The 14,183-nt window shown below is 49.3% G+C and overlaps 2 protein-coding genes and 1 long non-coding RNA gene across 4 annotated transcripts in view; 2 read left to right on the top strand and 1 right to left on the bottom strand.

Moving 5' to 3' along the window:
* LOC106924581 (tubulin alpha-1B chain-like) overlaps nt 1-2,102 on the top strand; it is a 3,458-nt gene extending 1,356 nt beyond the window's left edge. Inside the window, exons 2-4 of the mRNA XM_014998373.2 lie at nt 1-205; nt 489-637; nt 896-2,102. The exon at nt 1-205 is cut by the window's left edge and continues 18 nt beyond it. Of these exons, the coding sequence (XP_014853859.1) occupies nt 1-205; nt 489-637; nt 896-1,873 (1,332 nt within the window). The 3' untranslated portion in view covers nt 1,874-2,102. The remainder of the gene's footprint in view (nt 206-488; nt 638-895) is intronic.
* Nucleotides 2,103-2,736: 634 nt separating this feature from the next.
* mbd2 (methyl-CpG binding domain protein 2) lies at nt 2,737-13,283 on the top strand. Of its 2 annotated transcripts, none has more exons than XM_014998370.2 (7): nt 2,737-2,970; nt 7,084-7,243; nt 8,263-8,403; nt 8,655-8,745; nt 8,817-8,994; nt 10,131-10,258; nt 12,701-13,283. In XM_014998370.2, the coding sequence occupies exons 1-7, from the start codon at nt 2,893-2,895 to the stop codon at nt 12,936-12,938; spliced, it is 1,014 nt and encodes a 337-aa protein (XP_014853856.2). In that variant the 5' UTR covers nt 2,737-2,892; the 3' UTR covers nt 12,939-13,283. The 2 variants fall into 2 exon arrangements, with proteins under 2 accessions (XP_014853856.2, XP_014853857.2); XM_014998371.2 differs by lacking the exon at nt 2,737-2,970 and adding an exon at nt 3,866-4,448 and having other exon boundaries at nt 12,701-12,833.
* On the bottom strand, nt 13,073-13,526 carry LOC148156295 (uncharacterized). Its single transcript, XR_015764935.1, has 3 exons — nt 13,405-13,526; nt 13,162-13,293; nt 13,073-13,129 (listed from the first exon to the last, which is right to left on the bottom strand). It is a non-coding gene; the product is annotated as an uncharacterized LOC148156295 (long non-coding RNA).
* Nucleotides 13,527-14,183: the final 657 nt, after the last annotated feature.

The following is a 14,183-nucleotide window of genomic DNA, read 5'->3' as shown; positions in this document are numbered from 1 at the left end:
CACGTCGGCCAGGCTGGCGTCCAGATCGGGAATGCCTGCTGGGAGCTGTACTGCCTGGAGCACGGCATCCAGCCGGACGGACAGATGCCCAGCGATAAGACCATCGGCGGGGGAGACGACTCCTTCAACACCTTCTTCAGTGAGACCGGCGCAGGGAAGCACGTCCCCAGGGCCGTGTTCGTGGACCTGGAGCCCACCGTCATCGGTAAAAATCCGAGTTCATGGCTTAAAGCTGCAGTAACTCTTAGAAGAAAAATAGTTTTTACATAGTGATTGACAGCGCAGAGACACGCCCCCCGGCTCTGATTGGTTGTTCCTAGTTAGCACTGGGAGAAGCAGAAGAGCTCAATTTTATTTTTCACAGATTTTGTCTCATACCTTCATGACTGTTTATATTTTATAATAAAATGTATTTTAAATGAGTTACTTGAGGTTTTCTTAATGTAAATAAAGTGACCCAGGAGTTGAATTTATTTTTATTTTTGTAGATGAGGTTCGGACCGGGACGTACCGCCAGCTGTTCCACCCTGAGCAGCTCATCACCGGGAAGGAAGACGCTGCTAACAACTACGCCCGCGGCCACTACACCATCGGCAAGGAGATCATCGACCCGGTTCTGGACCGCATCCGTAAACTGGTGAGTTCTGAACTAGGACGGTTGCAACAGAACCTGGATGATGAGTCTTCAGTCTGCTGGAGGTTTTATTATTAATTTGATTAATTTAAATGATTTTTAGATGTTAAACCGTCATGCCGTTATCATGCGTTACCTGAAAATGATCTTAAATTTCTGCTATGATTTTTTTATCATCTAACATCATTAGTCATGATGACGGCCCAAAGCAGCAGCAGCTGTGGGTTCTGGCCCGGTTCTGACCCGGTTGTTTCTCTGCAGGCTGACCAGTGCACCGGCCTGCAGGGCTTCCTGGTCTTCCACTCGTTCGGCGGCGGAACCGGCTCCGGCTTCACCTCCCTGCTGATGGAGCGCCTCTCGGTGGATTATGGGAAGAAGTCCAAGCTGGAGTTCTCCATCTACCCGGCGCCGCAGGTCTCCACGGCGGTGGTGGAGCCGTACAACTCCATCCTCACCACCCACACCACCCTGGAGCACTCGGACTGCGCCTTCATGGTGGACAACGAGGCCATCTACGACATCTGCCGCCGCAACCTGGACATCGAGCGCCCCACCTACACCAACCTGAACCGCCTCATCAGCCAGATCGTGTCGTCCATCACGGCGTCGCTGCGCTTCGACGGCGCGCTCAACGTGGACCTGACGGAGTTCCAGACCAACCTGGTGCCGTACCCCCGCATCCACTTCCCCCTGGCCACCTACGCGCCCGTCATCTCGGCCGAGAAGGCCTACCACGAGCAGCTGACGGTGGCCGAGATCACCAACGCCTGCTTCGAGCCCGCCAACCAGATGGTGAAGTGCGACCCGCGCCACGGCAAGTACATGGCCTGCTGCCTGCTGTACCGCGGCGACGTGGTGCCCAAGGACGTCAACGCCGCCATCGCCACCATCAAGACCAAGCGCTCCATCCAGTTCGTGGACTGGTGCCCCACCGGCTTCAAGGTGGGCATCAACTACCAGCCGCCCACCGTGGTGCCGGGCGGAGACCTGGCCAAGGTGCAGCGCGCCGTCTGCATGCTCAGCAACACCACGGCCATCGCCGAGGCCTGGGCGCGCCTCGACCACAAGTTCGACCTGATGTACGCCAAGCGGGCCTTCGTCCACTGGTACGTGGGCGAGGGCATGGAGGAGGGCGAGTTCTCAGAGGCGCGGGAGGACATGGCCGCCCTGGAGAAGGACTACGAGGAGGTGGGCGTCGACTCGGTGGAGGGCGAGGACGAGGAGGGGGAGGAGTACTAGACGTGTCTGTTACCATGGTTACCTTAGCATCGTTAGCTATGACTGAAAGACATTCCACATCATGACCTGATCGAGACTCCATGTTTCCTGCTGAGTTTCAGCTCCACTTCCTGTTCTGATCATTCCTCTGTTTACTCTCTGCTGTTACACATCATTTCCTTTATCTGTTACAATCATGAATAAAACATTTCTGTTTTAAAATCATGAATAAAACATTTGTTTAAAACGGTCCAGTCTCTGCCTCCATGTTCAGGTTCCACCTAACACTCACTGCAGGAGCTTTAAAAAATCATTTCAGGAGTTTCACTTCACCAGACTAGAGTAATATTATGAACTTTCACTTTTTAAATAAAATTCCTGAGTAAATTCACTGAAGATCAAACACGTTTTAACCAGAAAAGCGTCAAACACTGATTTGTGTTGAAGTGAGACCTCCTGTTTCTACACCAGCTTTGAGTTCAAGAACACGCAGTGAACACTAAATGTTTTAACTTTATATAAGTTCATATTATCTACAGTAAGTATTTAAGGTTTATGTTGACACTGGTACAAAAGATGAGTGAATTTGTTCATTTTGGTCTTATCAGAATTTCAACAAATTTATCAGATAAAGCTTAAATCATTTATGATCATTTAGAAATTGAGTTGATTTGTAGCTATGGTAGAGGAGCTGCCCAGCATTTGTGCCTCTGAATCAAGTTTGTTTTCCAAATGACGTAGTTTTTCCATGCATATTCTGTTAATGCCAAATAAAAAGTCGACGTCATCCATAAATGTAAGTTCTAACTCCAGTCCTCTGCAGGTTTTAGATGAGCCACAGGTAGAAAACACCGGAATGAAACGGCTGCATCTCCTCCTCCTGGGGTAGATCAGCTCTCCAGAGCCTTAATGACCTAATTATGCTCTTCAGGTGCTGCAGCAGAGGAACATCTAACAGTTGCAGGGCAGGACTGGAGTTTACACCTGAGATGGTGGAAACGCCGTTTATTTTGAACTGGCAGTAATTTGTCCATCCTGGGATGAAGGACCAGCTGCGGAGTTCCTGCTGCGTTTTCATTCTCAGACAAAAACCTGCGAATCTGATACCAACAACAGAGGTCAGTGTTTTGATTCATCACATTAAATACTTCTGAAAGAATCTACTTAATTCTAAAGGTATTGCTGGTAATAAGAGGCGGACATGAGTCGGTGGGTTAACCCGGGCAGAAGCCGGAGTCTCCTAGCACGTTTTTATTAGCGCCATGATGCCTCAGACTGCGCCAATCCTTCTCTTCAGATATAAGGGATACACAACTAGTTTATTTGAAAAACATTTTTTCCGGATGTAAAAAACCCACACATAATATATATATATATATATATATATATATGACTGTTTTATAAAATTAAATAAAACAGTGTCACACTGAAATCGTATTTATGCCACAATGCATTCTGGGTAGATGATGACTTGTTTTCTCAACTGTTTTAAGTGTAAAATAAAAAACACATCCTGCACTGACATCACGGAACGTTTTGACAAATAAGCAGCTTTCTTTGTGCTACATTAAGTAAATATGAAGAGAACACAAGGAAGTCGCTGTAAGCAAGAGTTTGTGGACATTTCTTTGAGTTTGAACAGAATTAATGTAAAATAATTAAGGAGTAGTGTTGTCGTTCCTGCGATTATTTAGAAAAATTAACCATATTATGCCACATCTTCATCAAAAAAATATTATGTATTAAAGCAGTTGTGGTTGAAAATAACTTTTAGCATCTCCCCACTAAACAATTTCTGGCACTGATGCAGCAAATTGATGGGAAAAAAATTCAATACAAGATACAAGATAGAAAGTTAATTTTTGTACACATTATATGATCCACATGGAAACAGAAAACAGCAAGAACACAGAATTAAATTAATACATAAAATAAGAAATATAAACTATTTTTATTACAGCTTATTTGTCAACTACACATATATATGTCACTTAAAGTTTGTTTTTAACTTTATTCTCGGCTCAGAGGATTCTTTGCATTATGTTTTCTGATTGGTTATTCAGGCGGAAATACTATTAAGATTAAGCCCGGAACTGTAAACGTTCTGTAGTTTCAGACGTTTTTGAGTCAGGAGTGAGTCATCTTGTGCAACAGACGATCTTCGGGCGTGAGCCAGTCGTAGAAGTGCGATCCGACTGAGACGTCACAGTCTGCCGTTGGTCCGGTTCAGCTCCAGTTCAGCTGCTGTGACCCACCGGTTCTCCCCGCGAACACTCGGAACCGAACCTCGTATCCAGTCCGGACCTCCCGGGTCACAGAACTGTCCGAGCCGGGTTTCACTTTCTGGCCGAGTTAAAGCCGAGAGAAGCCGAACCGGGGCGGGACCGCTGCCGTTAACGTTGGTGACGTCGGTCCGCCTGAGCTCGGCGCGCCGCCTGTTTGTCCGGGACTGAGCGGAACCGATCCGGACCGGGAGCCCCGCGGTGATGGAGAGGAAGAGGACGGACTGTCCGGCGCTGCCGCCCGGCTGGAAGAAGGAGGAAGTGATCAGGAAGTCCGGGCTGAGCGCCGGAAAGAGCGACGTCTACTACTACAGGTGATCCATCAGTTCGGAACCAGCAGCTGCTGGTCCGAACCGAGCCGTCCTACTCTGAGAAGTACATTGTGTTTATGGGAAACGGCTCTGCGGTTCCAGAAATGTCCCGCTGGGAGTGTTTTTCCACAGAACCAGTTGTTTACTGGAACTGACGGGAACTACTGGGACTGGGCCGGCCGGTTCCGAGGTTCTGTTTGCTTTCACTTCATTCCAGCAACTTCTGCTCTGATCCAGATTAATCCCGGATTATTTGACCCAGTTCAGGACGGTTCTGTTCAGAGTCCAGAATAATTCATTTCTAGAACCGAGCCAACAAACGGAACCTGTGAAAGTTTTCACACCCGCTGCAGGATTCTGCTTTCTGACCCAACGACACGTTTCCACCACGCAGAAAGTATTCACACCCCGGTTAAATAATTAATTCACATTTATTTAAATCCCTCAGGCCTGCTCACTGCCTGACCCTAGAATGAAGAAATCACTTGACCAGAACCCGACTGACAGTCTGAAGTAGGCTGGAGCGGGTCCAGTGTGTTCTGGTTTATTATTTACTTATTATTTATTTATTGGGCTTTGATGTCCTGATTGAAGAGGATGGATTGAATATGGTTTATTAAAGGGTGCTGTTAGTAACAATCAGAAATTAACAGTCATAATTTGGGTTATTTAGCCTGTCATGAGAGAAAAAACGGCATTTATAAATGTCACAGTTTCAAACTAAATATTCAGCTAGCAAGCTAAATATTTACTTGTTAAGCTACAAACTAATATGGGAACTAAATATTTAGCTAAGTATTTAAATCCAATTTAGCTAGTTAGCTTTGTGCAAGCTAAGTATTCAGTTAACTAACTAAATACTTAGCAGGCTAAATATTTAGTTAGTAGCTAAATATTTAACTCAACATAAGTATTTAGCTCCAATCTAGCTTAGAGCTAGCTAATTTTTGAGCTTGTTAAATATCCAAATAGCTCCAAGTTAGCTAAACTTGTAGTACACAAACTAAATGTTTAGCTAGCTCAGAATTAAATATTGAGCTAATGTGCAAATTCTCTTGCAGATAAGTGGAAGTGTACTATCAAAATAAAAGCAGGGTCTTGAGAACTTGAATATAAACTCCTGCTGGTTAGCCTGAGTCCGTTCTGGTCGTTGGTAAACGTCTGTATTGCCTTTAAAGCGGCTCAACCTTTGCTTCTTTGCTACATTAAATGTTTAGTTAGCATATTAGTTAGCATGGTATAGTCAGCATGCTAAGTATGTATCATACTAACTTGGGGCCCCTGAGGAACTAAAGCAGCATCTGAAGCTCTGCAGGCCTCACCGCTTCAGTTAAGGTCAGAGGTCATGATTCAACAATAAGAAGGAGAGAAAATGGCCTCCAGGTCCAGAACCACAGCTGACCCAGAAGAACACAGAGACCCGACTCACATCTACTTCTAAACCCAGATCTCCTCCAGACCCTCTTAAAGGGACAGGCCGTCACGCATGCTGCCATCTAGTGGTGAGGTTTGGTACAGCTGAACTTGTTTTGAGTCGGACCTGCCGACCCGGGCCTGCTGCTGCTCTGCCGTCATCCAGTCTGGACTTTTCCCATCATGCATCAGCAGATGGGGTCGGAGTGGACTGCAGCTTCTTCTTCTCTGCTGCAGCACGGGGCCACAGGAAGCGGCTCCCGCTCGCAGGCCTGCCTGAGCTGCGGCGAGGCAGCGGCCGCCCGCCGGCGCTTCCTGTTGCTGGGCGCCGCCGCCGGCTCCGCCACTTCCTGAAAGGCTGAGTTTCGGGTCGGGTCGGGAGGTGACTCATCAGCTAGTCAGGAAGTCAGTCAGCAGCTTACTGGAAGAGCAGCAGCTCCAGTCTGAGCCCAGAGCTCCCAGTGGCTCCCAGTGACTCACACCGGACAGCCGCCCACCTCAGCATCTGGCTGACATCAGGACTTTGACTAGGCCACTGCAGCAGCTTGAGTCATCCGGCTGACATCAGGACTTTGACTAGGCCACTGCAGCAGCTTGAGTCATCCGGCTGACATCAGGACTTTGACTAGGCCACTGCAGCAGCTTGAGTCATCCGGCTGACATCAGGACTTTGACTAGGCCACTGCAGCAGCTTGAGTCATCCGGCTGACATCAGGACTTTGACTAGGCCACTGCAGCAGCTTGAGTCATCCGGCTGACATCAGGACTTTGACTAGGCCACTGCAGCAGCTTGAGTCATCCGGCTGACATCAGGACTTTGACTAGGCCATTGCAGCAACTGGATTATTTTCTTTTTCAGCTGTTGTGGATCATGGTTCTGTTGACCCAGTTTGGACTCTGGCTGCAAATAACAATCATTTTAGTAATTATTCTGACGATTAATTGATTAATCAGATAAAAATATTTGTTCCAGATTTTTAATTTAAACATTTTATACAATATTAGAAACACCTTTAAGATGTTAATAAACCAATAATCTGTCTATATATTGATGATTATTTCACTAATCAATCAATCGTGATTAATCGGAACCTCTCTGAGCAGCTCAGTTATTTTCCCAGAATGTGACCCAATCTGCAGCAGAACGTCCTGAGACTGAGCCGGACCCGTCAGAACCTGCAGGTCCAGTTTGTCCGGACTGACCCAGTTGTCTTGTCTCCTCCAGTCCGACAGGGAAGAAGTTCCGGAGCAAGCCGCAGCTGGCCCGTTACCTCGGCAACGCCGTGGACCTGGCCTGCTTCGACTTCCGGACCGGGAAGATGATGCCCGGAAAACTGCAGAAGAACAAGCAGCGGTTCCGACACGACGCACAGAACCTGGCCAAGGTAGGGGCGGAGCTACGATGGGGCGGACCCAAACGAAGGAATGATGGGGTGTGGCCATAAAGGGGGCGGGGCTTATGCAGATTAACAGAGATTCTCCTGCTGGGAGGCGACAGACAGTTCACTGTTTGGAGAATCTGTTCAGAATCAGGAATCTGTTCAAAGTCAGCGGTTTATATTCTAGATTTTGTTCATTCTGTTTAAAATCATGAATCTAATCAGGTTCAGAGGTCAGAGGAGAAATGCTTCAGACACTGGAATCTCTTTAGGTTCAGGAATCTGTTCAGAAAAAGAATCAGTTCAGAATCAGGACACAGTTGGTTCAGGTCGGGTTCTGTTGTGAAGCGGTGAAAAAGCAGAAGTCCAAATGAGACCTCAGCAGAACCCGTTATCACAACCTGTAAGCAGGGGCACAACTACACATTATTCAGGTGGATGCGAAAACATAACATAAATCGGCCCCCCCACCCCCCTCCCCCCCGGAGGAAGGTTGAAGGAGCATGGAAAACATACCCCCCCCCAGACGCCGTTATGTGAAAGGTAAAACTCGCCCCTTCACCTCGTCATGTGCGCGAGGCGCTGAGTGGGAAGACATCATCGGGGCTCCGGCCCCTCCAGACGCCCCCTCTGCTGCGCCCCTGTGCTGCATGCCCACTGCCTGTAAGGCTAAAGCAGGTTCTGTAGAACTGTGGTTCTGGTCCGTTCTGACCCGGCTCGTCTGGAACAGGAACTGAAACTGACTCCAGAACCGACCCAGAGTCTCAGAACCAGAACCATTAGAGTCAGAGTGGACCGGTGTGTGTGTGTGTGTGTGTGTGTGTGTGTGTGTGTGTGTGTGTGTGTGTGTGTGTGTGTGTGTGTGTGTGTGTTTGAGACTCTGAGCTGTTCACACATCCTCACTCAGGAACTTCCTGTAGTTGCCACGGCGATGAGTTAACCCTGCAGCTCCTGGCAGGTTCATGCTGAGTGGATGAATGAATGCAGCATCAGACCGACCCCAACCTGTTTCTGTTTCCCTGCAGGGAGGCAAACCGGACCTGAACACGGCTCTGCCCATCAGACAGACGGCCTCCATCTTCAAACAGCCCGTTACCAAGGTTACCAGTCACCCCGGAAACAAGGTGAAGACAGACCTGCAGAGAGCCGTGGAGCAGCCGCGACAGGTGAGGGCGGGGCCCGGGTTGTCATGGCAACCGGCCGCCACCAGACGGTGCCGAGGAGCCAATCAGGAGTCAGCTCTGAGAAGAGACGACCAATGAGCACACACGATTATAAACCAATCAGGCAGAACATTATGACCACGAGAACCAATCAGACGTTCTGGTTCTGGTCCTGTTTGTTCTGCAGCAGTTCTGATGATCTCTGGTTCTGGTTCTGGTTCTGGTCCGGCTCATAGCCTGTGTTTGTTCTGCAGCTGTTCTGGGAGAAGCGTCTGACGGGCCTGCGGTCGTCGGACATCACAGAGCAGGTTCTGCGCAGCATGGACCTGCCCAAAGGCCTGCAGGGTAAGACCCAAACCTCCAGCAGAACCCGGCCTGACCTCCGACCCCTGACCCCTGACCTCTCCTGTCCGCAGGCATCGGGCCGGACTCCGGCGACGACGTCCTGCTGTCGGCCATCGCCAGCGCCCTGCACATGAGCTCGGCGCCGATCACGGGTCAGACGTCGGCGGCGGCCGAGAAGAACCCGGCCATCTGGCTGAACACGACCCAGCCGCTCTGCAAGACCTTCACCGTGACGGACGAGCAGATCCGGTGAGGCCGGGAACCAGGTCATTCAGGGATCCTCCGGAACTGTTCCAATCGGGAATCTGTTCGGAATCAGGATTCTTCTGTCAGACCGGATGATCCGCTGAGGTTCTGATCCCAGGATGTTTCATTCCAGGTTAATTTAAGGATTCTCCAGGCCTGGATTAGGCTGGGAAATAATCAACACAGTGAACTCGCTGGGAATTCTGGGAAGTTTTGACTGTAAATGTGTTTGAACCTGGAGGTTTGGATCAGAACCAGGCTCAAATGAAACATGAATTAAAGTTTAATCCTACAGTTTAAAGCAGTTTGTTGAACCAACTGGGACGACTCAGCTGGTTCCTCTGGGAATACTGGGATGAGTGGGAATCTGCTGGTTGTTTCTGGTTTCAGGCTGAAGGTTTGCTGTTCCTGCAGACGGACAGCAGGGGGCGCTGTGGGAGCAGAATCAGTGAAACCCATCAGTAGATCCTCCATCACCTGTTCTTCCCAGCTCGCTCTCTCTCCATCCATCTTCCTCTTTCCGGATGCTTCCTCTCCTCCTCCTGTTTTCCTCCATCCATTTCCTCCTCCACTTCATTTTCTCCTCCTTTCCAGAAACATCCTTATCTTCCTCCTCTCCCTCCAGCAGTATTCCCTCCTCCTCCTCATTTTTTATCTCTTCCCTCCATTAATTTCTCATTCTTTCTCCGTCTCTCCGGCTGAATGTGCCTGTCATCCCAAATTGCTCCCATTCCTCTTCCCCCTCCTCTTCCTCTTTGTGTTTTTCTTCTTCATGTGAATTAAAGCAGGAACATTCTGGTCTGTGGTTCTTCTGGTTCTGGTCTCATCAGCCGTCATCCCTCTGGTCCAGTAACGCCTCTACATCCTGATTCCAGCAGCTCCTGAACAGATTCCCAAACTGAACAGATTCCCAAACTGAACAGATTCCCAAACTGAACAGATTCCCAAACTGAACAGATTCCCAAACTGAACAGACTGTGAGAACGTGTTGATTCTAAGCGAACTCTAATAAATCCTGGTTTATGTTTCTGTTCTGCTGAGGAGAACCAGATCCGCCCAGACGGAAACGGTTCGTAACGAAGGAGAAGTTCTGGAGCGGCTCAGATGCAGTTCTGACCCGGTTCTGTGTGTTCTGGCAGGGATCAGGAGCTGAAGGTGTACCAGGCCCGCCGCAGCCTGGAGGAGGCGCTGACGGCCGACGGGTTGGCCAGAGCCGCCGAAAACTCCCGGGAACTGCTGCATGGAAAAACGGCCTAAAGACGGACAGGTGAGGCAGGGCGACCTGGTTACCGTGGTAACTGAGATGCAGAAAAGGTCCGTGAGTTCAGGTGGAGAGAAACGGGAAGAATCCAGCCGTCCAACACAACATCTTAAATGTTCAGTCTGAGAGCAAGACTCCTGATTGCCACGGCGGCCATCTTGTATGACCAGCGTTTTACAGCCTCTGTTTATTTGGACTTTGAGTTCAGGTCGACTCCAGACAGGAACATCAGAATCAGGCTGGGTTTTCTTTTTTTTACAAGAATAAGGTCATAAGACAATAAAACCAAAGTGATACGAGAATAAAGCTGAAATATTACTGAACACACAGAAGTAACTTCATCTGTTCCTGGAGCCTTTCTCTCATGAAAACAACGTTTTTCCTTTCATTCTAAGATGGTTTTGGTAAAATGTCATCTTTATTGTGCTAATATTTGGGGCCTGCCCATAGCACCAATTCTCAGCTTTTCTTGGTGCAGATGATTCTGGTAAAATCGGGCCGGTTCCGATGGTTCTGATCTCTGGCACATGGATCGGTGCAGCAGAAAACAGTTTAAACTCAATCTGTCAGCAACACAACAGTCAGGATGTTTGTCCTGATTTACCTGCTGTTAATGCAGCCGTGTGTGTGTGTGTGTGTGTGTGTGTGTGTGTGTGTGTGTGTGTGTGTGTGTGTAGATTAGCTACATGCTAGCCATTTGTGCTGGAAGAGGCTGAGAGAGAGGAGGAATGATTGCAGCCAGCAGCCAGTTTAGATCATAAACGGCCAGCAGGGGGCAGCAACACGCTGAGGGGAGACGGAGGAAGAGGATGAGCAAACATGAGGGATGAACAGCAGATGAACTCCATATCTGATGTTGGTAAATCAACAGGTTGTTGGTCTAACTGGGGGACAGGAACTGGTTTCTACGGGTTTCACCCAGTTTAAGACGGTTTCTCAGGGTTTCAGCCGATGTCGGGTGGTTTGGTCCAGTTCAGTCGGTTTTAACTGGTTTTAACTAGTTTCTGCTGGTTTTAACTAGTTTCTGCTGGTTTGTTTTGGTTCCGTCTCGTGTCTCTGTTGCAGCAGACGGTTCTGCTCGACTCTGTCCGTCACCTAAGCTGCTGAAGTTTGTCTGAAAACTATAAAAAGTTCCACTATGAGGAATATTGTGCCTGAAATCAGGAGTACCTTCATTATTTCTAATATTTGATGCAGAAACAGTCCGTGTTTCTGCTGCCGGGTCCAGTGTGTGGTTCTGTTTGCTGCCCCTCCCCCACCGCTGCTGAACACACTCGGTGACAGACTCTGCATTGTTCCAGCGTCTCTCTGCGTCTGCAGCAGGGTTTTCAGGATTCAGCCTCATAATCCACGACTCCGTCTTAATTACTCCTAATAATTAGGAAATCCTGATAATCTGCAGCCTGATCGAGGCCGATCTCTCTCACACACACACACACACACACACACACACACACACACACACACACTGTCTCTGAAGGACTTTGAAGCAGATAAATAATTCTGTGCTTCAACATTCACTAATTAGCAGCAGCTGAAAATTGCCTGAATCAGCTCCTCTGGAAACTCCAGCTAACAGCCAGCCAGTCTGCATCAGATAAACCAGTCAGAAAACCAGTCTGCATCAGATAAACCAGTCAGAAAACCAGTCTGCAGCAAGGAACACATGGATGAATGCAGAAGCATTTGGATGTTTTCCTCTGATTAAAGTTGGAGACAAATTAGAGACGACGGATAAATTGACCTGCAGCTGAAACCAGATGTTTCCATAGACGGACAGACAGTCCAGTAAGTTCAGTTTATGTTCAGATTAGCTGAAAAGGCTTGAGGCGACAGTGGAGAGGAAACCCCCCTTTAACAGCAGGACCAGAACCGGGCTCAGTACCAGCAGCCGCCTGCAGACAGAGCAGAAGAACAGACCCTGCATCAGAGTGAAAACGATTCGGTGATGGCAGTATCATGTCAGCCGATGTCAGGAATCGCAGCCAATCAGAGCGCTGTAGCTGCAGCTACATAAACAAATGAAACGGGAGAGGAGGAGAAATGGAGGACGTTTCCCTCAGTGAAGTGTCTGTTTGTTGTAGTTTGCTGGATTTTCGGCCGTTCTCCTGTCAGAACCGGTGACCGGGTCACTACCGTCCTGTTTGTTACCAAACCTGTGTTGAGAAATAACCAATCAGAAGCTTTGGAAGCCGTGACATCATCATCTGGGTCTTCCCAGGTTATTAAAAGTGGAACCAGGCGCAGTTCTGGGTCCACTACTGTTTATTATTTTCCTTTGACTTGATTTTGTCGTTTCTTATATATCTTTGAATTCTTTGTATAACTTAATTGATTTCTGTTGTAAGTGGTGGTGACGTATGAAAACGTCTCTTAATCGTTAAGGAGCTGAAACAAGAAACAGGATCAAATGTCTGAAGATTATCAACGTCTTCCTTCTGTCCTCAGGTCCTCCTGTCCACCATCCTCAGGGTTTCCACCTTCAACCAAATCCAGATTCAAACCCGGCCCGCTCCGACCAGAACCCGGCCCGCTCCGACCAGAACCCGGTCTGCTTCCTCCAGCCGTCCTCAGGTTCCTCAGCTCAGGAAACCGTTTATACGCCTGGACCCGGAGCAGCTCAGACGGATCCAAACCAGCAACCAAAGCCTTCAACCAGACCCCGCCTCGCTCCGCCTCCCGGTGACCCCGCCTCCCGGTGACCCCGCCTCGCCTCGCCTCCCGGTGACCCCGCCTCCCGGTGACCCCGCCTCCCGGTGACCCCGCCTCGCCTCCCGGTGACCCCGCCTCCCGGTGACCCCGCCTCGCCTCCCGGTGACCCCGCCTCACGGTGACCCCGCCTCGCCTCCCGGTGACCCCGCCTCCCGGTGACCCCGCCTCACGGTGACCCCGCCTCGCCTCCCGGTGACCTCGCCTCACGGTGACCCCGCCTCGCCTCCCGGTGACCCCGCCTCCCGGTGACCCCGCCTCGCCTCCCGGTGACCCCGCCTCACGGTGACCCCGCCTCGCCTCCCGGTGACCCCGCCTCACGGTGACCCCGCCTCGCCTCCTGGTGACCCCGCCTCACGGTGACCCCGCCTCACGGTGACCCCGCCTCGCCTCCTGGTGACCCCGCCTCACGGTGACCCCGCCTCGCCTCCCGGTGACCCCGCCTCCCGGTGATGCGGCCTCTTATGGACTCCAGCTCCTCCGTGACTCCTCCTGCTCCGTTTCTCCGCCTCCTCACTGACTCCGCCCCTCTTGACTCCGCCTCCTCAGACTGACGCCATGTTGGCCCCGGACCAGCCTGCAGGACAGCTTAACTCTGCTAACTCTCTGAGCTCCTGATTGGAGGAGCTTCACGTCTTCAGGGTTTCATTTAATAATTATGAGAATTTACAGACATATCAAACAGAATAATTACTTATTTAAAACAAATTTTTATACCTTCAGAGAACTTTAGTGTATATTTCCTGAACTGGAGTAAATAAAGAGATTATATTCAGTTTCTTTGTGGTTCTTCTGATCCGGTTGGAAGTCGGGGGACTTCCTGGAACAAACGGGACATTTGGATATCTTTTCCCTGACAGGTCGAATGTTAGATTTTAGGTTTAAATTTCTCCAAAATTATGCAGAAACATCAAATATGAACATAAACATGTGAAAAATCTGAAGTTGTGCCTGAATTTGGTGATTTTTGTTGCTTCTGGCTGATGTTGGAGCACATTTCTGGGTCCTGACCCACATTTTGGGAACCATGTTACCTGTGAGTCACTCTTCACTCAGTTTGACTCAGAAACTGAATCTTTGTGCCACCAGAGTAAGCAGTGACTCTGATGAGCGCATGTATCATGTAAACAGTAACGTGGAGACCAGCGTTTATCTCACACCATCACTAAGGATGGATCTGACAATCTGAATCCTTATGTATGGAGCCTCAACAGGGCCAAAA

The sequence above is a fragment of the Poecilia mexicana genome, unplaced genomic scaffold (assembly GCF_051168715.1).
Source record: "Poecilia mexicana isolate PSO_F unplaced genomic scaffold, ASM5116871v1 scaffold_12, whole genome shotgun sequence".
Classification (NCBI taxonomy): Eukaryota; Metazoa; Chordata; class Actinopteri; order Cyprinodontiformes; family Poeciliidae; genus Poecilia; species Poecilia mexicana.
The sequence above is the reverse complement of the archived record's forward strand: the minus strand, read 5'-3'. Positions and strand labels throughout refer to the sequence as shown.